The sequence below is a fragment of the Calidris pugnax genome, unplaced genomic scaffold, assembly GCF_001431845.1.
Source record: "Calidris pugnax isolate Ruff unplaced genomic scaffold, ASM143184v1 scaffold14, whole genome shotgun sequence".
In the NCBI taxonomy this organism is placed as follows: domain Eukaryota; kingdom Metazoa; phylum Chordata; class Aves; order Charadriiformes; family Scolopacidae; genus Calidris; species Calidris pugnax.
This window is the reverse complement of record NW_015090793.1, coordinates 5,525,251-5,549,704: the sequence shown is the minus strand read 5'-3', so window position 1 is coordinate 5,549,704 and position 24,454 is coordinate 5,525,251. Positions and strand designations below refer to the sequence as shown.

Genomic DNA, 24,454 nt, shown 5'->3' with positions numbered 1-24,454 from the left:
CAACACAAAGACAAAAGAATAATTGGTGAATGTGATTGCATTCAAGAAACTCTATGAGAAAGGGTTTGCTGACTCTCAATCTTGTCCAAGCCCTCTGTAGTCCAAATGACCAGACCTTCCTATAACCTCCTGCAATATCAGAGCACCAACACCATGGAAAAACTATCGGACCACAGTAATTATTAAGCTGAGGCAAGACCAGATAGCCCTACTTTCCAGCCATGTAAAATACTACACATTAAGTACCACCATTAGTCCAAGGCTTACAATATTAAATCTGATTTTAAATATTGACAATACAATTTGTAACAATGCACGCAGAGATTTTCATTCAGTGCAGTTTCAAACACAGCTTGTTTCAAATCTGGCATTCTGAATCACTCATGCACGTTTATCAACTGAGGTTTCCCTGTCCTTTATCTTTTTTCCACAGCATTGCAAGATACCTCTTCTCATTCTCTTGTCCCAAAAAACCCATTCTTTCCCGCAAACACTATCATCCCATCTTACTCGTGGCTCTCCCTTATTTCTTTATTACCTCCCTTACTGAGGAATAAACAAGCTGCAAGTGGTATCAAAAATCACTGCCTCGGAATCAAAGTGCAGCTGTCAGGGCCTCTGTGATTCCAATACCCTGCTGAGCAAATCCTCTGAAGTTACCTGCTGTTGGAAAAATAAAGTCAGATAAATATACAATAATACTTTTTTGACAGTTTATTTGTGCAAAGGAGAAGTATACCGAGACTAAAACCCCAAACTAAAAGAGCTGATTTATAGCATGAAAATAGGAAGTTAGCTCCTTCCGCATTACTTCAGTCTTAAGATCTTGGCTTGAACTATACAAAAAGTTTTGGTTTTAAAGATAGTATTTTTTTTCTTTTCCTAAAGAAGAAAAAAAATTCATCTTGTGCCAAATGGAAATAAAACAGGAGGTATACTGACATCCCTATGAATTTTCAGAAGATGGCTTTAATGATTTTGGAAAGGCTAACTGAAAATATATTTGTTTTCAGAAATGTGAATGGATTTCAAACACAGAAATCTTACTAATTTTTATGTGACATGAGTATCTCCCCCACGTGTACATCATCTCCAGCCTGTTTTAACACTTAATGCAACTAGTTTTGCAAGCCAAAAAAGCTGATGAGAATCACACATTACTTGCATTGCCGGTCACACTGACATTCAATAGAAGCAATTTTATTAAAATAAAGTGCTTTTCTCTTTTAAGAAACATACACATGTAAACTTTTAACAAGACTTACCTTATAAAGATAGTTTTGTCATTAGAGTTTTAATGTAAAGCTGAATTGTTTCAACTCATCCCTTCCTAGTTTTAAGTTCTGCTTCCATTATGAATCTCATTTGAAAACAAACAAACAGGAAAAAACACAGAACAAAACTTTTGAAGCCAATCTGAAATAACCAGGCCTAACTGTTAAATCAGATTTACTGCCAGCATTTAAGTGCTCTTCATGAACAGCAGATAAGTGCTGCCATGTCTGAGTTACCTATTGGCCAAAACACAGAAGGTCAGATCTAGGAACAGTGTCTGAAAATGGAAGAGGTTATGGGGTTTTTTTCGTTCGTTTTTGTAAAGAGCCATGGCCATTAGCTCATTCTTTACAGGATGTTCTTTATACTGAAACTGGAATATTATTGTGAAAGGAGATTTAATTTTCCTAAGAGTTTTCCAAGAAAATATTACAATTTTCTTCAGTGCATAGCAACTGTCACTGAACTTCTCAAATAGCTAGATTACAGTGAATGCCTGAATAGTGAACCCAGTTCAGACTAGCACCTTTAAATAACTGTGATGCTCTTTGTCTCATTGCAATGTTTCTTCACAAATACAGTATATATATATATATATATATAAAAAAAGCATTAGAAGTATTTACTGGCTCTATTTGAAAAGCAGGTATTTTCCAAAGTCATGCTGGGCAGTTATCAGTAATTAGACATACACGATAAAGTATGTGGAAGAGAGTTAAGGATTTCACTGTCCATTTAAAACAGACAGTTATGAATATACTGAGGAATTCTAACCTAAATTATTAAGAATTTCAGAGCTGTGCTCAATTCAGAGCTTACTAAAGAGATGAATGGACATACAGCTTTAACAAAACATCTGCTTGAACGCCTATTCCTTTTTTCCACTGAATATGTGAATTAGAACATCCCAATGCTACAGACTAATTAAAATGTTATTGCATTGCAAATATACTACCACTATGAGAGCTGCCTCCCATTATTCCATATTAAAAAGATAATAGAAGATTTCTGCTACATTTTTTGTGTGTGTATAGTTCAAGTTAGACTAAAATCTGCTCACCCCCCCAAGAATTCTGATTATTCACCCAAATATACTCTATTATTAAAATAAACAGAACTATACCACATACAAAAGTGTGACTTTTATTTTCCTTATGAAAATATGTGAATTTTTCCAATAGGCTGGTTCACTTTTTCAGACAGATCTGATGATGTTGTCTCCTCAAAAGGAATGCATCCAAAGAATGCAATTAAAATCTGTTCAAAAGCCACAGGATTGGGGTATTTTATATCACAGTAAACCCAAAGTTTCCTGCTGTAGATAGTCCAAATTAATTCTTCCCTTTTTTCCTTTTCATGGCCTTCCATTCACCTTCCTGTGTAGCAAGGCTACCAAGCAGCTCTTTCACTTTTCTTTTTCTGGCTGAATCTCTGTAAAACAAACAATCAAGATACAACATATTTCAGAAAGATTATATTAGGAAAATACGTAAGTATATTTATAATTTACAAAAAGGTCACCAACTCCTAAATTTCACACGCTTTAAATATAGCATTCTGCATAGTCTTAAACTAGAGAAATGAAACTGCAAAGTTGAAAACTCTTCACATGATCTCTATTGAAAATGTTTGTTTTTTCCCAAAATTGTCCAATTTTATTTAAGTTTAATATGGTTGATCATTATTGTCAGTCTTGGCACGCAGCAAAGGAATGAACAGACAGCAGAGCAACCCCCAAACTGATTCTGAAACAAAGGCTACGTTACCTCTCCATGATTTCTGAAAGTTGCATTCTAGCCAGAAACTGGTTATCTTTCCGAATCTCACGGATGGCTCCTTTAAGTTCACGTTTATGCTTCTGAATCAACTGTTTTCTTTCTTGTTCCTGCTTGCTGCCTCCCTGCTTTCTTCCAAACTCCAAACTGTAATGAGAAGGTATGTGTGAGCACAGAACACCTTAACAAAAACAACTTTTTCATGTTTATAAGGAGTGAGTTTTTGTACCAATACTAACTCAGTATTTTAATTCCTGCATGTTATACAATTAACTTGCAAAATAAGGAGCCGCCCAAGGAACATACTGGAAAAACACCAGACCTTCTAACTGCATGTCGTCATCATCATGCAAATGACAAGCAAACACTTAACACTTCAATCCCCCATATGCAGCCTGCATTTTGGACAGACTGAAAAAGCTAGAGTAGAAGACGTCTGGAGAAAGATGGAACATCCCAATAATATTTTAAGTTTTTGCAGACTAATTCTGCAGATGAATTCTACAGAAAAAGTCTGATCAGTTGCTCGGGGATATACGTGTACGGCAAAGGAAAGCTGTCCTCTTCCATTACTAGAATAAATAAGGCAGAGAATTTATGCCCCTGTAGATAACCGACACGGCTAAGTCAGTCAGCAGCCAATACAGGGCAGAATTCCTGAATCAGAATACTGGTCTATTATCTGTGAAACCAAACCAGTGTTATTAAAATTCAATCCCAAAACAGAATACAGAAATGCACATGGTCTTTGCAATCTCTGTGAAGAAGGGAAAAAAAACCAAACCATGTTTTTTGTCATTGCTACTGCTGGAAGGCAGAAAGCTGCTTGGCTGGGGGAGAGGGATAGGACACGTAAATATGCTGAAAGGAACACTTACTCTGACTGATTATTTGTTATGATCTGTGATGCAGAGTACAGGAACAATGTGCTTCATCTTTTATACTGGTGAAGCATCACCCAATGTTTTCACCATCAACCCTCACCTTCATATAGTTCATATACATAGGAACTACTCAAAGCTCTTCATACTGGAATGCTTGATAGAGCATTTGGTAAAGCACCTGACTAGATAATAACAACAACCTCTCTTCATCTTGAAATTTATTCCTTTAGAAACAATTGGGCAAGAGTTGATTTGCAGTGATACTTTTTCCACAAGATAATCTTTGCTTTATTTCTTAGAATTCCTCCCTCTCTTTTCTTTCCCTCTCTACCTCCCAAGTAGCTGGTCCCTTGTGATTTGTGCACAAGATCTAGCAGAAAAAACAGTTATCTGTTTTATGTCCTCTTTTCCAAATCCTTCTAGCTTGCTGAAAATCTTAATGTTTAAATGCACTTTTCCTTTGCATCAAGTGTTGCTTTACTTACACTTTGACAATTTTAGGTGTATACTGTTTCAACGGCACTGGCTTCTTTTTCTCACATATCAATGGGGTATAGTGTTTTACTTTGTTCTCTAGCTCTTTCAGAGCGCTGTGATACCATTCCTGAAAATGCAAACCAAATTACAATTTTAAAAGCATATCAAAGACACCATAATTCACAAACTACTGTAAATAGAATCAACAGTAGTGTTCTCCTCATATGTTCTTTTTCTGGGTAAAATCACTGCTATTCATTAGAACATTGCTAGCACTGAAATGCTGTAAGCCTTCCAGCCTGGATAATTTTTGCAAGTCTATTAAGACAGTGTCATGGACAATAACAAAGGTCTGCAGGTGGTTTCCCCTAACAGAGGAAGATGCAAGACTAAAGCCAGTTTTACTCAGACTCTGCCTTTCAGGGTCATTTTAAGAACGATTGTTCATTTGTTTATTCTGATGGCAAAAAAGTATAGGCCATTCTGCATCACTTACATTACAAAATCTTGTTCTCTAAGGATGTTTCATGATGCCTCTTTGAGGAGAGCACAATTCTGCCATGTCCAGAAGAGACAGATTAAAAATTTGAACCTCATTGCTAGAAAAATAAACAATTGCCCTGTTCTAAGTAAGATAACTGACCAGGAATATTTATGTTAGTTTTACTTAGACAGTTATAAATACTAACTTATCAGTTTGGTACGTTGTACCAAGGTCTTACAGATTCATTACAAAAGTACAAGAGCAACTGGACGACTGGACTGTGCTTATAAATACAGACTGTTACATTATTACAAGTTAAGTGCTAGTCTCTTCAATTAGAGGGGAGAGATACAGTGGAAAAAAAATATTTTCTAAACTTCCTGCGCTCTTCTTTGGTTTTTCCACAGAAACATCACTGTGATTTTTGAAGAGCACAAGAGGCAAATGCCTGACCCTTGAAAAAAAACCTCACCGATGCTTATACTTGGTTTTCGTTTGTTTAAGCACAGATGAACAACACAAAATTTATGATTAAAACAGTCATATAAATGATTTCATTCTTGAGGAACACATACCTGCATTTGTTCGGGATAGTCTTTCACTGGTATATGTTGTGTAAGAAGTATTCTGACAGGATGCATTATTTCATGGAATGATGGTAAAGATTCATACAGAGCTGCACATTTTTTAATAAGGTCAAAACACATGGCTAGACATGATAACCTGTCAATGCACAACAGAATATAACAATTTCACTTGCAAAAAACATAGTGGATTTTCAAATAAGAAGAATGAAACTAATTATATCTGGGAGCATTAGCAGTGTCTATTATTAAGACTGCCTGACAGAACCAGTTACAAGGCTGTTTCTAGTTGTTAGTTCAGACTAAAAATTTCACTCTCCTACTACAAGCAAATAACCAAGAAATCCTTTAGCAACAAATCTTTATGTCAGTGTACAGAGCACAAGCCAGTATTGTGTCTCTGCCCCTTCTATAGAGTAAGAAGTTTTTATACTACTTCTAAACGTGTCCAGGTACTAGTTCTGAAGTTCTAAAACTTTACTGAAACAGAGTTAATTATTTTGGGTTTCTTTTTGAACTTCATAACAAAATGTTTACTCATCCCTGAAGTAAGTTATACCGTAACACTGCACATGGTGAAAAATGAGGCTGAACATTACTTAAGTTTTATTACTTTAGCAACACTTTCAACAGAGTTTGTATGTAAATACAGTTATTTGCTTCTGAAGAGCTTGACAGTTTAAAGTACTGAGCACCTCCTCTGCCTCTACATCATCTTCCTCTGTTCATTTGTACCAAAAATGCATGGAAGGGCGCAGCACTCCCAAAAGTGCTCTGCATAACCATCTGGCAAAAGATTAGCAATTTTATACGCTACAGAGTAATGCCATAAAAATAAAGCAGAACAACTCACTACTCCTATTTTTACTCCTCAAGAACACTGTCACTGAGATTACCCAAAAGACACTCTGTTTGGGATTTCTTCTGCTCACATTACTCACGTACCTGATATGATTCATTTCTGTTGTGCTGGTTTCCTTTAATCTCATTACAACACTCAATGGCAGATTTTGCTTCTTCCAACTTTCCAGATCCTTCTTATCACTCACCAAAAGCAGTTCTATATTTTTCCCCACTGGTGTAAATGGATGCACTACGGTATAGCCTAAAAAACAAGAACAATTCTAAGCATGCTTTCTGACGGAAGAAAAATCACAAACTCTTTTTACATTTTTAATCATAATAAAATAAAATAAAAAATACTCCATTGGTATTATGTTTTTCTAAAATAATGCAAAACACTGGAGCACGGGTACAATCATAGTTGTGTGCTCATTTTAAAATATTCTGTCTTGACAGCCCAACCATCACATTTACCAGCAATACTTCCACCATTAATATTTAAAACATGAGTGGATACGTTGATAACTTCAAAACGTCAATATTGACTGAGAAATTCTCAAAGAGAACACTGTGCCTCTAATGTATCTTTTATAGAGCTTTTCCTCACTGCTAAGAGAAATCAACACCGTGTAAATTTAACTAGTGCAAAATCATTAACAATGTTAATTACTAAAGTTAAAAGTATTGCAAAAGGCAATAAAAATAAAAAAGATTAACACTTGATCATCAATTACTGCAAAATATTTTAAAATAGTTCCATGTCTTTCAGAATCCTATATTCTAACTGTACCAAAACCTTTGTAGATCAAACATTCCTAAGAGATTACACAAAGGAGTAAATACTTTCAGTGCTATGTAACCCACCCACTCTGTAACCTCTTCCCAACTCCTTCCAAGAGTTCAGCTGCCTGTGTCCTGAGACTCCAGGGCTCAGCTCTGATGCAGCCCAGCTGTGTAACCTTGGCTCACACTTCAGAGGAAACTGCTACGCTGTGAGAAGCAGCCGGGAGAAAGTCTGTAGGGTACAGCCATACAAGATAATAAAGGTGAAACTGCAGTGCTAAACTTGTTGAGAAAGGGATCACTAGTAGTGCAAGGATTCAAAAGAAAAAAAATGCCAGCACGGAAAAGCATAAAAATCCTAAAAGGAAAAAAAAAAAGAGAGTTGCAAGACAAGCACTCAGCACTACTGAAGATGTACTGGAATACTGCAGCAACGGAAGCTGAACCTTCCTCACCACTGATGACTACCTAGAGAACAGAGACTACTCAGGTGTCTTATCAGGAGTGATGAACATATTAATACATAGCCTGTAGTTCATTAAATCCCAGATGTCTTGTTAGTTTGCGAACAAATAATTGATTTTTTTTCACTTGAGAATATCCTGCCTGCAGAGTCTCTTCACACATGGCAAGTGATACTCAGAGTGACCCAGATAGAGACACTACCACATGAATTTGTTACTATGCTCTGACAAAGCTCCTTATAAGAGAATTATTGTCACTGAACTTGTCAACAAAAAAGCTCCAGATCTAGAATAACTTTAAAGCCAGAAATGAATCCAGAGGGAAAAGGAAGACTGGCAAATAAAAACTGTTTGCTAGCATATAGATCCAAAGTTTTATTCTCCCTGCTGTCTGTGCAAGTTGCTAAGTTCACACAGCTATGTTACAGCACAGGCTAATCCTGCTATCCAGGGATAGCTGCCCTCTGTTATACTACAACAAACCCATGTCAAATAAATAAAAAGGAGAAATACCAAATTTGTGATACACTGCTCTCACTTATCTTGGTGGTATAGCTATTAGCTGAGGAGGGAGGGTACCTGCAGCACTAGCTGCTGCCTCCCTGTGAAGATACAGGGTACCCACTGGGAATCTGTTAGAGACGATGAATTTCAGAGCACAGTCCAAACACGCAGTCTATTTAGAACAACAACATTGCAAAAATATTGCACTGTGGGCAACATGACTTCATTTCCTTTAATAACTTCAGTTCTTTCCTTCCTGCCAACAACACTAGAGGATCTAGTTCACAACAAGATGCCCAAGAATGAAGGTTGTGTACGGGTAACATAGCAGATGATTGTGGTCTTTTGTTCAAAACAATACATTCAGTGTGAAATATTTTTATTGAAATTTAAAAATAAACTAACACTAAAATTTATTATTCATTTCCTCTAAACAAACTCACCCTGGGCCTGTTTTTTGGGTAGAGATAAGTGAAGTACTCCCAGAAGAAAATTGATGAGTTCTGGTACAAATCTTCTGGAGAGAGATACATATTCCAGGAACAAGCAGCATACAAATAACCCTTTAATAACATCTTGCAATGTTGTAACGCGACACTAAAAGGAAAAAAAATAAGAGAGGCACAAGATATTCAGTTTAAAGTCTCTAGATCACAAAAACATGATCTCCCCAAAAGTATAAATATTAAATGCATGCATATAAAATCTGTAAAATTATACCCTTTGAACTTAAATGAAAACATATTGGCTTTCCTTTGCCGTCACTAAAGAGTGTATGCAGAATTGAGTAACCCATCTGTCAGAACTGGTTTAGCCACTAGAAGGTGCTAAACTGCAAACAGTAAGTTCTTCAGAAATGAACAAATAAATACAACGCGGAGCAACGTGGATATCTGACAGTAATGGAACAACTAGCTCAAGACTCTTAAAACATATAAACAGGATATTTGGATTGAAAAATAAGTATTTTAAGTGCACTGCAACGCATTGCATTAGGCAGATTTTCAAGGAAAACAAATACTGCCAATTTTAAAGTAAATATCTTTCTTAAGTAGGAACAGATGTAATATATGGAAGATAAATCATTAGTGAATGATTTCAGACTGTTCAGTCTATTCTATTAGTCCTATGTAATTTGCCATATATGGAATTATTGTGTGACAGCTTGAAAAAATGATTAGATATGGTTTTGTGAGTTAGACTATACTCTGCGAGGTTTTTTTCCTCTTCACTTTGTCTCCCAATTACTATCTGTGACTACAGCAAACACAAAGCTGCCTTTTCAGTAGATTTCCAATATATACATCAATGTTAACACATATATTTGGAGTCCTAGGAAGAACCAGGAAATTAAGTTATATACCCAGATACAACATCACAGACATACCTTAGTAAGTAGCTGACTCATGTATATAAAAGCAGGGGTTACAACTGGATGCCAGAAGTCAGAAGTTGGAAACAGCAGAGATGCAATTTTCAAATAAATAAGCTGATAGCACATAAAACAGAGTAAAGCAAAATACAGTAAGACATTATTCCCAGGATCTTGCCTTTACACATATGTAACTGATGAATAAATAATTGCCATATAGTACTCTAAAAATACTACAATATACATCATTTTCAGAAATCTGGTATGATACATGACCTAAATTGAGACGACTGTTTAAGTTTGATGAGAAAATGAAATATCCATTTTAGGTCTAACACCACACTAATTCAATGAGACAGCTGAAAGAACAACCAAGAAGGAACCACGCCTCCCAACCCTGTTTACTCCATATGAAAATCTGACCCCCTTCAGCCCACCACAATCACATACTCTCACACCACAAGAAACATGAGCAAGTGGCCACACAGGACCTGTGACACCTTTCAACAGGTCCTCAACACAGACAATTAAGTAACCAGGATCCTCAGGCATCAGCACACATCAACAAATAACGGTTGCAGCCAAAAGAACTGTACAGCTATTAGATACACTTTTACTGAAGGGGACTCGTTAGAGAGCTACAAGTGACCTCCTGTCAAGACCATAAGGATGTTAAACATCAGTTGCGAGGCAATTCTGAAAATTATCTAAGTGGATATTTACATAGTAAGCTAGACACAACTAAAGTTTTATTGTTTCTGCTCTGTTTCTCTCTATGAAGTTTTTGTCATAAACAAATAGTCTCCTGGACTGTTTTGGTTACTAAATACCAGTCCAGACTTCAGATGGATTAACTATAGGCATATATAAGGTCTACTAACGCAACTGGTCTAACGAATGTCCATTCAAACAAGTGCTTGAGAACAGGAGTGTGATGTAATTCCACCCTGAAAGATAATGATGGCTCGAAACCTGAAAAAGTCCACTGAAGACAATGAAAGTCAGAAGTGTGACTGGTATCATAAGGGTGACAGTGACAAAATAAAAATAGAAGTTAAAAGCTCTGTACAATACATTTCCTGCAAAATCCAAAACATCCTGAATAAAGACTCTTCAAAAGAACTCAATATAAATATTTTCCAAGCTGTAAGAACCAAGTCTTCTAAGCAAATCCTTCAGTCTATTTTCTTTCAATAGTCTAGTTATTCCATAAGGCAGCACTGCTTCATCAAGCTGGGAGACAAAAAACAAGTAGCTGCCTTTGGATTACTGACTTGTAGTTTGTCTTTGAAACTTTTTACTACAACAAACAAATACTCATTTTCCACACTCTCTGTTCTTGAACTCTCTAACAGCCATTTACGTAGGCACTGAAAAAGCAGCCTGTTCACATTTAGCATGGCCACTGAAATTTCTTATATTACTAATATAAACAAGAAAGGTCAATTCTTTCTGAGTCATTAATTTAGCAATTATCATATATAAAGTATTAAGAAATGTTGTATTTTTATACCCATAATAATATTTCCTTGTTATTTTTTGTTAACCTAGGAGATAGTCCACTTCTAAGGAGCACTTCTTAAAACATTTGCACTTAATGCAATTAGAGATATGAGGACATAAGTGACAATACTACTACTTCCTGGAATTACCTCTAGAACTACCATGTTTCATCAGGAAAGCAAAGAATATTCTGCTATGAAAACTGGAGTGGCAATTTTAAGATCTAGTCTTCTTACTACTACTACAGAGCCACACTAGTATTCTGAAGAACCTATGTGGAGGGGATTGGTTGGTTGGAGTTGTTTGTTTTTCAGGGGGTTTTTTGTTGTTGTGGGGTTTTTTGTTGTTACAATTTATCTCCAGAGAGAATTTAAAATACTGAGAAACTTAGAAAGTCATAGATGCTAATAGTTCATTACATACTTCAAAATATAAAATTAAATTTAACGTCATCTCTCATTTACTGGCATTTCTGTACTAAATGGAAAGAACAAGAGATTTTCTGATTTTCCTAGCATTATGCATTCGTTACCGTGTCTAATCCTGGAAATGTTGCACGGCCTTTGACTTCAATTACTTCTTCCATGTCATGTGCAGCGTCTCGAAGGATAAACTTAATACTGCCACTGGCTGTCTCAGGAAACATCTGGCAAAGATTGTACAATGGCCTATTAACAAGAAATTTAAGTTATGATGAAGTTACAGCACTGATCTTAATAAAAAAAATTATTTAAAGCACCTATAGGAAGATTTCTTGTGTTCCATCTATATTATAACAATAACAAATCCCTGAAACAAATTATTCTTTTTTTTAGAAATAGCCCCCCACTACATAGATTATTATTGAAACACCTAGTTTACAGAGACATGTACTTTTCATTAGGCCTTGTGAGATAATATTTGTTTTGGTAGTTTCTAAATCTTCAATAAAAAATAATTTAAAACTTTAAAATACACTCCTAAATCATCTGCTATGGTTAAAACATATCCTTCTGAATCCCCTAACTCTTCATTTTACTTCACTGAGGTATGCTGGCACGTACTAGGCAGCCCACTACTCTAAATATTCCTAGGCAATGTTAAACAACATGTGAGGCAGCAATGTAGTTAGCAAGATTACTACTTAAAATGAGGGGAAAAAAAAATACCCACAAAGTTAGGTCAGCTTCTGGCCTACGGTTAGTGCCTACAAGGAGATGCAGTCAGGACTCTGCATCTGTTTGATCAGAGTTTCTCCATTAGTTTCAGTTTAAAATGTCTGTAGCAGTATTAATAAATCCCAGTTCCAAAAAACAAACAAAATGTGTTTACACTTTTTTACAAAACCCAAGCACATGTGACAGTATCAACGGGTCATTCCCCTTGCTGACGGAAGTAACACAGCAATGAATGCTAAAGCTGCACATAACAGATTTTTTAGAAGTTATTTACTTTAGCAGGAAATAAAAAACATATGGTGAAAACTACATGCAAATAACTTATTGAAAGAAAGTTGACTGGCCTGCAAAATCAATCTAGGAATTGGAGACTAATTTTGGTTGGAAGGGGTCTTTGGAAATCATCTGATACAACCCCCCTGCTCAAAGCATGGCTAACTTCAAAGCTGGATCAGGTTGTTCATGGCTTTGTCAAGCTCTGTATATCTTCAGGGCAGAGATTCCACAGCATCTCTGGGAAACCTGTTTTAATGTTCAGCACCTTTGCTGTGAAGATTTTTTTTTCATCTAACTGGAATTTCCCTTGTTGCAGCCTGTGTCCACTGACTCTCGTCCTTTGCTGTGTACCTCTGAGACAAATTTGGCTCTCTTGTCACTATAACTGCCTGTCAGGTATTTGAAGACAATGCTAAATTGATAACTTCCTGCAAAGTATTTATTTTGAACTTTGGTATGAGCTTATTATAACACTCTTTAATTCAATTTTCATCTAGTTCCCCGAGTGTATTCATAGAATGGAAACCCATGGAAAGAACAAAGATTGCAAAGGGAACTGCACACCTCATTGCAAAGCTTAAAATCCTTAATCAGCAGTCTAAATAACTTCATATACAGAAGTTTGCGTGCATGTGTGGTATTATTTATCCACTACCCATCAAAACCATTTTACAGATCAAAAAATACATTCCAAGGTTTTGAAAATGTCTTGGTACAATTAACAGCTCAAGCAATACATGAAATAAAATTAAAACCCTATAGGGCTGGAGAGTTACCAGTGAACTAGAATCCCTACAGAACTATTCAAAACAAACAACATGCTAAATGTTTTACCCTAGGTTGCTTTTCCCTTTAAAATGTAAAGGAGAAAAAGTCCACAGGATTATTACTTACAGGACCAGTTTGTCAATTGTTCTGAGCTCTGGTAAATCCAAAGTTGCTAACTCCCCAATATATTCCAAAAGGAAGCCAAACAATTTCTGCAAGAAGCACAATATGTTAAAATTATTAGAGGTTTTTTTTTTCATTGTAGGTATTCTTAAGCAGCACAAAAGAACAGTGATATAGAAGTTAGAAAATGAGAGTGGTATGTTGATTCTACTGCTGTTCACAACACAGAAGCATGTATGTTTTATATCGCTTCCTGATTACTTACTAAAACGTAATCTGGAATTCAAAGTTAATTTTAAACCTTAAAACAAAACAAAACAACAAAAGCACCATACTTCCAACTTTGCTTTGTTTCCCGCTGCAAGGCTTGGATGATTGCACTTCTGAATTCTCTCCAGTATGAGAAGCTGTTCATCTATTGTTCTTCCAGCCAATAAGGACCTAAATGTCTCATAGGACTCAGGAACTAGAACGTAATAACAAAAATCAACCATACAAAAATCTCAAACTTAACATATATAATTCAAGTGAACATCTAACAAATTTCCAATTTGAAAGTGTTATCATAAAAAAAAAAACCCAAAAAATACGGCTTTTAAATAATCACCTTTTAAACACTAATAACCTATCAGCATATATGTAACATTATATATATTAACATAGGTCAGAAAATAACATAGATGTTTTTGAACAATTAACATTCATTGCATTCTGTATGTGCTGCCTAAGCTGAGAAGAACTATGTTGACAAACATGAAACAGAATTACACGTAAGCACACATTCAACCATAAATTTACCATAATACAATTAGCTCTGTGTTTAATTCACACCTAACTAGCTTCGTATGAAGGATATTAAGAAAAGTAAGAACCTTGCCACTAACAGAAAATAACTTTAAAAAAATCTCAACCTGGCATAAGAGAATAAAACCTCAATGTTTGCCTAAGTTCATATGCTAGAAAACATCCTGGGTTTTTTTGAGTTATTCTAATATGACTGCTTTCTGGTTAAAGCAAGAGCTGAATGGAATTTAAAAGGCTTTGTGTAATATAATTTATCTCCTTTTAATGGAAAAATGCAAGTACTTAAGGAAGTTGTTTGAAAGGTTGTTTAATCTTGCGACAGATACTTTTGTTAGAGAAATCTACACTAGGACAATAGTTAGATGCATTATGTGCTTAGTATTAATGAACATTTTGTGTACTATTTGAAACGTGCCGCCTCCTTCCTCCTAGGCACAGACCCAAAAGGAGTCAAACTTTTAGTGTCTCTATTTAACAATAGCTGCTATGTTACATCGCAGGGATTAAACCTCAGAATCCTGCCTCTCCAAGCATTTTCTCTGACAAATATGTCAGTCCAAACACTAGAGAAAGTAACCTTTTTTTTTATATTTAAGTATAGATAATAGAATACTATTCTGGCTTTCCTTATGCAAAACACTTTGGATTGGATGTGTTGGCCTTCAGAAAGAAGTACAGATCTTTTCACTTTTCTCCCCATTATTTATCTTTCAATTCTAAGGCTGCTCAGAGGAGCAGAACGAGTGCTGGGGTGAAACAGATCTGGTTCCCACTGCTCATAGCATGGTTAGGGCTGATCACTAAGAACAGTCGTTACTGGTTACTCTTGGAATAGTAGAAGACAACTATGAAGCAAAACTTAGTGGATGAACAGGAATATATAAGATCCTATAGGGCAGAGAAAAAGACTGGTTATAAACCCCCTGAAGACAACAAGGATCTCTGGATCAGTCCTTTGCTTACCAGCAAACGTGTAGGGAAGCTCTGTTTTGGCAGCTTCCATCTTCGGATCTAGTTTCTCCACGCTTTGTGATTTGTTTTCATTTGTCTTGTGTTTCTTCTGTTCTTTATTCCCTGCAGCTTCTTCTTCACTCTCAAGGTCAGATTCAAGATCAGCGTGGCTATCAGCAGCACTATCCTCCTCATCTTCATTAGCAGATTCTTCCTCACTTTCTTCTTCATTCACATCATCTTCCTTCCCACCTTCCTCTTCTTCCTCCTCATCTTTTTCCCCCTCCTCTTCATTTTCAATATTCATTTTTCCATCCTGTTAGTAGAGAAAATAAGCCAGTTAAAACAGTGATAAAAGTGACAGCACCTTGCCAGAATCACCATGCAAAACCATCATTAAATACAGACAAACAGGATCTGAGCCTTGCTACCCTGACCAACCATAGAGTCACAGAATGGTTAGAGTTGGTAGGGACCTTAAAGATCATTGAGTTCCAACTCTCCTGCCATGGGCAGGGACACCTCCCACTAGACCAGGTTGCTCAAAGCAGTGACCAAGCACTGAATGGCAGCAGTGCTGGCAAAGAAGGGATTTTAAGGTGAGAACATGCATACAGATATAAGAATAATACGGTATTTCCAAGGGGCTTTAAGAAACTGGAAGAATAGGAGGTAGTATAGGACAACTAAAAGAATCAACAGAAAAATAAAAAATACTAGCAGATGACATGAAAAAAATTCAACATCACTTACAGAAGCATTCTTGGTTAAAAAAATATAATAATCCTTTTATATTAAGATAGCATATCAGGTAAATATTTGTTCCCATCCTGATTTTATTAATCATAATTTTAAAATCCCATTCACAGTTTGTATTCTCCCCTTCAAGGACAACAGCAATTCCCTTGCTACTTACATGTAACAGGCTGGGAGGATCAGTATGCACACACATACACCACAGTCAGGGTGACTCACTACATTATACTGTTCTGCCACCTTAATCAAAGCTACTTCATAGGGGAAGAGTTCTTCAGAAACCCACTCATCCTTAGGATGAAATTTCATGGAAGTTGTATCAAATACATCAGAAATTTAAAAAACAAAACCAAACAAACAAAAGAAAGGGCTAACACCCTCTTTTCAGCCCATTAGGCTAACAACACACAGGGTTACTGTAATAGCAGGAGTATAGACAGTAGATTAAGGGAAACAACTACTCCCCTCTACTTGACACTTGTAAGGCTACATAGAATACAGCATCCAGGTTTGGGCCTTCAAGTACAATAAAGACATCTATAAACTGCAGCCGGCTCAGCAGAAAGCCACCAAAATTGTCATGGGGCTGGAGCACCTGCCCTATGAAGAGAGGCAGAGCTAGAGACCAAATAACCACCTTCCAGTACCAACAAGGGTACTGAGAAGGCAGAGCAACGGTCTTCACAGTTCACAACAGGAGAATGAGAAGTAACAGGCCTAAATTGAAACAAGAGATGTTCAGACTGGATATAAAGAGAAGCTTTTTCATGGTAAAGGACAGTCAGTGGAACAGGCTGCCCAGGAAGATGTGGAGCCTCTGCTCTTGGTGACTTTACAAGAACACACTGGATAAAGCCCCAAGCAAATTGGTGATTTCATAGTTGACTCTGCTTTAAGCAGGAGGTTGAGCTAGAGGTCTCCACAGAGGTCACTTCCAAACTGATTTTCTTATCTTCTTTTCAGAACTCTGAAAATTCTGAAATTTTAAACCTTACCTTGTAAGACAACAAAAGTCTGTCATCTTTATCCAGGATAAAGCCATCAGCTAGATCATCAGCTGACACATGGCTGGGTTTCTTTTTATTCGCCTGTTCATCTAGTCCACGCATTCGACGTAGTCGATCTGCCTGTGTTTTAGAACAGATGTGAGCCATTTAGATTAACCAAGTAACTACACCAGAATGGAAGATCCCTCAAATACTACAGCTAGGAAAATCAAGGGGAAAAAAAAAAAAGGTTAACTGGGATTACTCAGAAGCAGATGAAAAGAAAAAACAGCAACTTGAGAAATTATGGGCAAAACCTGATGATACCTTATTTTTTGTGGGAAGTGCCATCTGGTAAGAGCACATACACAATTGGATTAGTTTATTTTGAAGGCTTTAAAAATGGGTTTACGAGAAGCATTATGTTCTCTCATTTTCAAATGTATCTGTTTTGCTTATTATGAAACACTGCATCATTACTAGAAAATGTAAGCTTCTAAAATGTTTTATAATTCTGCTGTGTTTATCTGCATTTCCCATATGTGTAACAAGTTTGTAGTTAGTTTGGAGTTTCCTAAGATTTTTAAGATATACTGCATTTGTAATTAAACTCAATGGGCAACATCTGAACCAATCATTTACAAAAGGATTTCCACCTGGGCAACCAGACAGACAACAAGAACAGGAAAAAAAAATAATCCTTCTTTCCGTTCTGTTATTACTACTGAGCTGTTCTGAGGTAACCTGAACATACTGAATCCCCATGGTCCTAAATATGTCCTTAGTATATCAAAAGAAAAAAAGGAGAGAATCAGTTACCAAAATACTCATTCTTTCCATGAGTCTTATCTCCACATAATAGAAAGAGCGTGAAACATTCCCCAAGAGAAACCTATTTCTCTGCAAAGCAAAGCTATATACATGCTACCCCTGGAAGACCCTTTGCAATACCAGAAGAAAACAATAAATGACTTGCTAGTGTATTAATTCAACTGCTGTGCAACATGATACTCCCCCATACTGACTGAGAAGCACCTCTCAACTCCAAATAATTTAAAACATTTAAAGGCAAATCGCAGTGTTACTACGTTTTTTACTGAAGAAAGATACAACTCATTTCATAAACCTTACTAGTCACGTACTAAGTCAATGTTTTTCTGTTGTAGTATCAGATTGCAAACACAACACAAACAGACCATTTCCTGAATTCAGCCTCTGACGAACTGCAGTTTTAGTACAGCCACTTTCAATCTAAGGTCAAGCAATGAATATAAGCAGTCACTCCCAAAAGACAGGCCAGAAAACAAACTAAACCATAAATGGTATACCTCCAGCTTCTGGAGTCGTGCCTGCTCTTCTTTTGCCAATTCTTCTTCTGTCTTCATCCTTTCTGAAGGTTTCGCTTTCATCTCAAATCCAAGTTCTCGAACAATCATATCATAGTCATCAGGCTAAAAAAATATTTATATAATTGTTTATTATCTTAAGTATTATTATTCTGCTTTGCAGCCACCCCTCTGCCAGACTAACAGCTAAGAAATATGACTGTTAAGATATAAGGAAAAGACGATTTCCAAAGAAAGTCGCAGGAATATTCAACTCAGTATTAAGACAAGGATTGGAATGAACACTTGAATAGATATTCTTCTGGAATCTCCTCCCCCTTTATTTAAGTTATTCACAACTGAAAAAACTTAAAATAGTACCTTAAATAAAAACTGGTTTACTTATTAATTGAAAAAATTTAAAATACTGTTTATTAATAAAATACCATTTTCTCACAAAGCAGCTAGAATAAATAAATTTGTAGTTTACATCTCACTTTATACTGTCAGACATGAGCTAAGTCTTTGTTATCTTAGTTACATAAATGTTTATCTTAAAGAAAACAGGGATGCTGGTATTCAGTGAGTTCAAGCAGCGTACTTGGGAAAACTGTTACTAGCAGAGATTACACTGAACTAGAGAACAGTCTTCTTGATACCTGCTTCAGTCACTAAACCATATAGCTTCTCTAAAATTCAGTTCTAGGAATATTTCTTCTTTTGGATGACTAGATAAATTTCTCCAATGCAATATTAAGGTTACAGAGCACTACTAATTCACATTTTGCATCCTTGATAATTCTTAAATTGGATTCACACATATGAAGCAAGGGAATCAAATCTTGCTTTCAGCAAATTATGATGACAAATCCTTTGTCTAAGATGCCACATTACCAACATACTAGCGTATTCAGCGTGTTATGAAAAATCTAAAACCCAAAAATCAATACATCAAAATATGAACTTTTGATCCAGTATCTTCTGTTTCTTATTTGAGGTCAGTTTTAACATTAGAGGAGTTCATTAGTTTGATTATTCAAAAGCTGAATACTACTGCCAAGGAATAAATGGAAATTCACAATGTTCTGCAACATAATACAAAATTTCTACAAGAAAAAAAATAATTGTGCAACATATTACAATGCCTATTCTTAGATCTAAAAAATATTTCCCTTAGTATAAAATACGAATGATAGAAAAAGCTTTGAGACCGTAAGATATATCTATTCAAAAGCTGAATATTTTAATTCCCTTTTTGATGACACAGTACCCAATTCACAAGGAAACATCTGTTGTCAAATAAAAGTTGCAAAGGCATTCAAACTAAGTCTATCTTCTCAACAATTTTTTCTTCAATAAAATGTACGTGCCATAAAAATAAGCTGTAGCCAACAGTATTGTTCAGTCTGCAGCCTCTCTCAGATTTGATAACTAATGAAAAGCAACAAGTAATTAAAATCAGATAAATTATATAAAACCATATATGACTCCAACAAACCAAAGTGTCCTAAAACTGCAGCATGCCTTTAACACGAATAGCAGGCAACACTATTTTACAAAGTGACGAACTTTGCCTTATACTTCAGCCGCTACAAGTCAAATCCACAAATTAGCAGAACAAAAGAAACTAATCTAGCCAAAACCTTACCTTGGGTTTTTCTACTTCTTTGTCCTTTCTCTCTGACTTTGGGGTTTTGCGGGCCATAAGCGTTTGGATTTCCTTCCAGTCATTGTCAAGTTTTTCTGTGAGTTCTAATGCACTTTCCCTCCGACTTTGCCTCTCTTGCTAGATAAAAACAAAACAAAACAAATGCAGCAGTTACATCCAGATGAACACAACACGGCATTTGCGGCATAAAACCAAAATGATGTCTTTAGCAAACAAATAATTTAAAATATTTAATATTTTAAAGGTGTAAAAATTCTTTGTGGAAGAAGCAGTATAGAGTTACACTGAATGGCACAAGGGCTGCATACAGAAAACAAGTTAGGAGTCAACAGAAGGGAAGATTTGGGGGTATGAAAGAATGGCAGATATTCAGTGCATATCCTAAAATGTCTACAAATTCAGTGGGACTTCATTCAAGGAGCTTGGACTCTTCTCCTAGACAACCATCTCCTTTGTTTTCTCTGCCACTGCTATTTTATTCTGCAAAGACAGAAATTGCGACAGCTTCTTTATCATGCTCATTTATATGTCAGGTCTAAGAACTCACCTTTTCTTGTTTAGATTTGGCAATCATCTCTTCTATGAGTTCCTTCCGAGATTTAGGTTTTTCCTCCTCTTCATCTTGCTGCCCACTTGATGCTTTTTTACGGAGGAGGCCTCCACCCCCTCCAAAGTGAGCAGCAGTTAACTCAGCTAGAAGAAAAAGTAGATTGTGAATCCTTTTTAAATCCACACATGATTGCTGATGCTGCTGGGACAATCTCTCCCTATTCTTTGAGAACGGGAGCAATTAAAACTATTGAATCAATTATGTACTATTGCCATCCCTATGGAAAAGACCATACCAAAAGAGACACCCAACACACTGACAAACATTTTGTAGGAGGTAGGAATGTGAATTTTTTCAGCACTGTAACTAGTATTTAGGTTCCAATTTCACATCTGCTAGAATCCAGAGAGTTGTTCTACATGTGGTTACAAAGTAATTAAATCTGGCTTAAGCATCCCAACCAATTATATAATATTCTTTCTCATTGAAACACAGCATGGAACAAACTATGTACATGTACCAACAATCAAATTAGCAGTGAATAAGACTATTAAGCAGTGGGACACTAGCTGACATGTCTTACCTGACAACGTTCCTCTTTCTTCTGTGTCACTGTCACTATCAACAATATCATTTAGTTTTTCAATTTCTGCCAAAGATTGGCCATAATGAGTCAATTCTTCATCTTCATTAAGATTATAGATATTCTTCTTTCCATAATTTTGCTAAGAATAGTAAAACAAACCAATGAAACAACAAAAGGTTTGTAGTTCCCAGGCAACAAATTAATAAACGCTGTATTTTTAAAGCTAGTTGAGGAGATTCTTATTCCAGTGTTCTGCTGTTTTTAAGAATACTACCAAACCAATCCTTTCATTCAAATACATTACTATATCAGTATACATTTTACTATTGCTGTAAATCAGTAACCTCAATTCTGAGTTGTTGCATTTTGAGCCTAATGAAACTGACTGTAACCTACACAGTAGATGATCAGTAGAATATGATATTGCACTACTCAGTTCTGGAGACTGAGTATGATGAAGCAGAAGGAGCATCACTGCACATAATATTCTAAAATTCACATTACAGAATGACAGTAAGTTACAGAGTTGTTCTAGACAGCAGACAAAATGGCTGCTGTTCAACAGCTGTATTGGAATCTCAAAGTGTACCTGATGGTGGTTGCCGCCTTCTAATTCAATTCCCAAACCATAGTAGTCAAAGCAGTCAAAGAAAAGCAACCAATCAATGAAACTGCTTAAAACTGGCATTTTTGCATATCAGTGCTGAAAAGTGCTCAAAGAAATTTCTGCTTCAAAAACTGTCTTGCAAAACCAGAAAGTTCTCATGAAAAATTTTGGACTGCCACAAAAAATTGCTTTTTTATAGAAGTGCCAAACATATAAAATCAAAAAGAAAGTATTACCCTGCAAACCCTCTGTTAAGGAGGCCACTCCCAACCTAAAAAGTCAAATGTTTGTAGTGGGCTTTTTTTTGTGTGTCTGTGTTTTGTTGTTGGTGGTGTGTAGTTGTTTTTTTTTTAAATACCTATACTTTACCTGTCTTTCCAAAGCGAATCGTCTGATCATCTTTTCCTCTGGACTTATTTTGGTGTTATATTCACCAAAACGCCTATCTTTAAACACATTTGTCTTTTCCCTTTCTTTGTATTCTTTCAGTAATGTTTGGGTACGCTGGAAAGGAAAAAAAAAAAGGGGAGATCAAATTAAAAAACAAAGAGAGTAACTACTTTGGAAGCCAAGGCAAAAAAGGCTACATGGTATCGTGGCAACATAATCTAATTTATCAGAATGCAATGAAAGAGAAGTAAAAATTAACGAGAAAAGAGATGGGAAGCTCACACAATATATGCAGAGTCATTAAGTTCTCTTAAAAGCTCAGTTTTATTTTATCACATATAAAAACTCTGTATTGCCACGGAAGAATTGTGATTTGTCTGAAGCTTAGTATGCAAGAATAACATATTAAAGAAAGCAAAAAAAGCCCCAGTGTCAGCTGAACCTCTTTTGGGCTTATCACCTAAGACATTAAAAACCCCAATTGGGTACATACATTTAGCTCTGCTTTTGTGTTGAGCGCGTGGAGATTTCACATCAAAGCAGCAAAGGAGGTTTAGCAGAGCTATATGGTAGCATGTGCTGTACTTATGGCACAGGGAAGGAGACAGATTTACTTTTCAATGCCAGTGATGACAAGCATTTGCTTTACCTTACTATTATATAAAACCCAAATACTTTAAAATGTGCTATTAAGCAGTCATGAAGTTTTCTAAAATCTGGGCAAATAGTAATGAAGCCTGAAAGCTAATTTAGAATTTTACGCTGAAGATGATATACAGTTTCTAAAGGAAAAACTGGAAAAAAAATTCCATGTTTATTTAAACACATTAAGAGAATCTTACGGAAAGGTACTGTTGCTATTCATAATACCATGAACTCACAAACTGCAGCACTGAAGGAAAAGGCTGTTTCCTACAACAGGCCTCTGCAGCCTCACTGAGCATTCTCGACTCAGAAGCCACAGTAACTGACACCAGAACTCATCTACTACTGTGCCCATTCTACCTTTTATTTACTTCTTCCACAGAATACATCAATTATCATACAGCTTAAACACTGTGCATGAACTTTATTATCTCTTAATACCTTAGATACAGAAAAGCACTTTTGTTTATCAATTATTTGATATTCTCTCTCATTGATAAAATTGCTTTTTGCTGTACAATTTTTAAAATGAACTTCTCTTTTCAGTAAGTGCTTTAAATTCTGTTCTACAACAGATTGTATGCAACGTCAGAGAGAATCTTGGGGCAAACTTTCAAATTATGCTTTTTTTAAAAGACTTTAACATACTCTACAAAGGTTTTAAACTCTTTCCTGGTTTGTTTGAAGGGATAGACCATAAAAAAATTCCAGTCCTTCACTCAGGGATCGGGTAGGTTGCTGGAATCCCAGACGAATAGTATGACATAATGCTTTCCCTTATACATTACATATATTGGTCAGGTAACTAGTGATGTCAGTAGAGAACAAAAAAGGGGCATTTAAAAAAGCCTAAGGATGGAAGATAAAATATTTACTCTTTTTAAGTTTAATGGTCATTCTTAAGAGAGCAATGAGGACAGTTCATTATTTAGCATCCCAACATACTTCTATAAATGCAACTATTTAACCACTGCAAGAAAAGTCATCTGCATGTCTTCCAAATCAATGGTAGTTTCTTTGTATCTACACATTTCTCACTGCATTCTGACCTTAATGCCCTCTCCAGCTTTCACTATTACAACAAAGTTGCACCATTATCAAGCTTAACATCCCACAGCAACCAAAACTGACCAACATGATGACCACTTACAACCACCTGCACTCTGGTCCAGCATTTGCTTGCCAACAACACATGCCATTGTATTCCAGACCTGCGTAATCTGAAAAGAGAATATTCCCACACATGTGATAAGGGAGACTCGCACTGCTGAACCCTGGGGATTGCACTGGAAGCAGACATTTCCAGCAGGCTCTTCATCATCATCTGAGCAGGGCGAGGTGACCAGCTACTCCTCCTGTGCACGATGGAGGCAGTCTCTTACCACCCCGGGATGGCTCCAGGCTTATCGCCTCTCCACCACAATTACATCTATAGGTGCCATCCTTCCTCCCAATTTTTGATATCTTCTTACCTTCTTGATGGCCTTGGACCGTGAGACACCAGGCAGCCCCACATCATTCTTGGTCTTCCTCCCTAGGATGTCAAACTTCTGCCTGTTGATCTTCACCTCAAAGGGGTTGCTCTTGACCATGGCCATAGCTGACTTGACAGGGCCCTTGGCTGCGGAGGGTGCCGGGGCCTTTCGCTTCCGCTTAGCTGCCTTCCCCATTTTTGGTTCGGCTGCCTGCGTGGATGCCTGAGGGGAAGCAGAGGCTCGGTACTCACTCCGCGCAGAGGGACGGAGGGGGCTGGGATGGAGGTGCAAACAGGCCGAAGAAAATGGCGCCCTGGGGCGGGGGCAACCCCCCCCACAGTACCCCTCAGGCCTGACCACGGCCCTCCGGCGCTGCCCACACACCCCGCGGGAGGCGGCCAGGGGCGCGGAGCGGGGCGGAGGAGGGAGCGGGGCGAT

The 24,454-nt window shown here is 36.7% G+C and overlaps 1 protein-coding gene across 1 annotated transcript; it reads right to left on the bottom strand.

Moving 5' to 3' along the window:
* Positions 1-1,184: 1,184 nt before the first annotated feature.
* On the bottom strand, positions 1,185-24,211 carry NOP14 (NOP14 nucleolar protein). Its single transcript, XM_014936110.1, has 18 exons — positions 24,014-24,211; positions 21,876-22,010; positions 20,897-21,038; positions 20,311-20,456; positions 19,743-19,880; positions 18,098-18,220; positions 16,779-16,910; positions 15,040-15,343; positions 13,608-13,738; positions 13,276-13,361; positions 11,481-11,616; positions 9,461-9,562; positions 8,517-8,670; positions 6,425-6,584; positions 5,471-5,618; positions 4,420-4,538; positions 3,042-3,197; positions 1,185-2,706 (listed from the first exon to the last, which is right to left on the bottom strand). The coding sequence occupies exons 1-18, from the start codon at positions 24,209-24,211 to the stop codon at positions 2,607-2,609; spliced, it is 2,610 nt and encodes an 869-aa protein (XP_014791596.1). The 3' UTR covers positions 1,185-2,606.
* Between the last annotated feature and the right edge of the window lie 243 nt (positions 24,212-24,454).

What these genes read in the sequence shown, in the direction of transcription:
- NOP14 (XM_014936110.1), bottom strand. Translation starts at nt 24,211, where the DNA reads ATGGGGAAGGCAGCTAAGCGGAAGCGAAAGGCCCCGGCACCCTCCGCA. An exon ending in GATTCGCTTTGGAAAGACAG is followed by an intron (nt 21,039 to 21,875) that starts GTAAAGTATAGG and finishes TACTATTCTTAG; the next exon opens with CAAAATTATGGAAAGAAGAA. An exon ending in ACAGAAATGAATCATATCAG is followed by an intron (nt 5,619 to 6,424) that starts GTACGTGAGTAA and finishes GTGCATTGACAG; the next exon opens with GTTATCATGTCTAGCCATGT.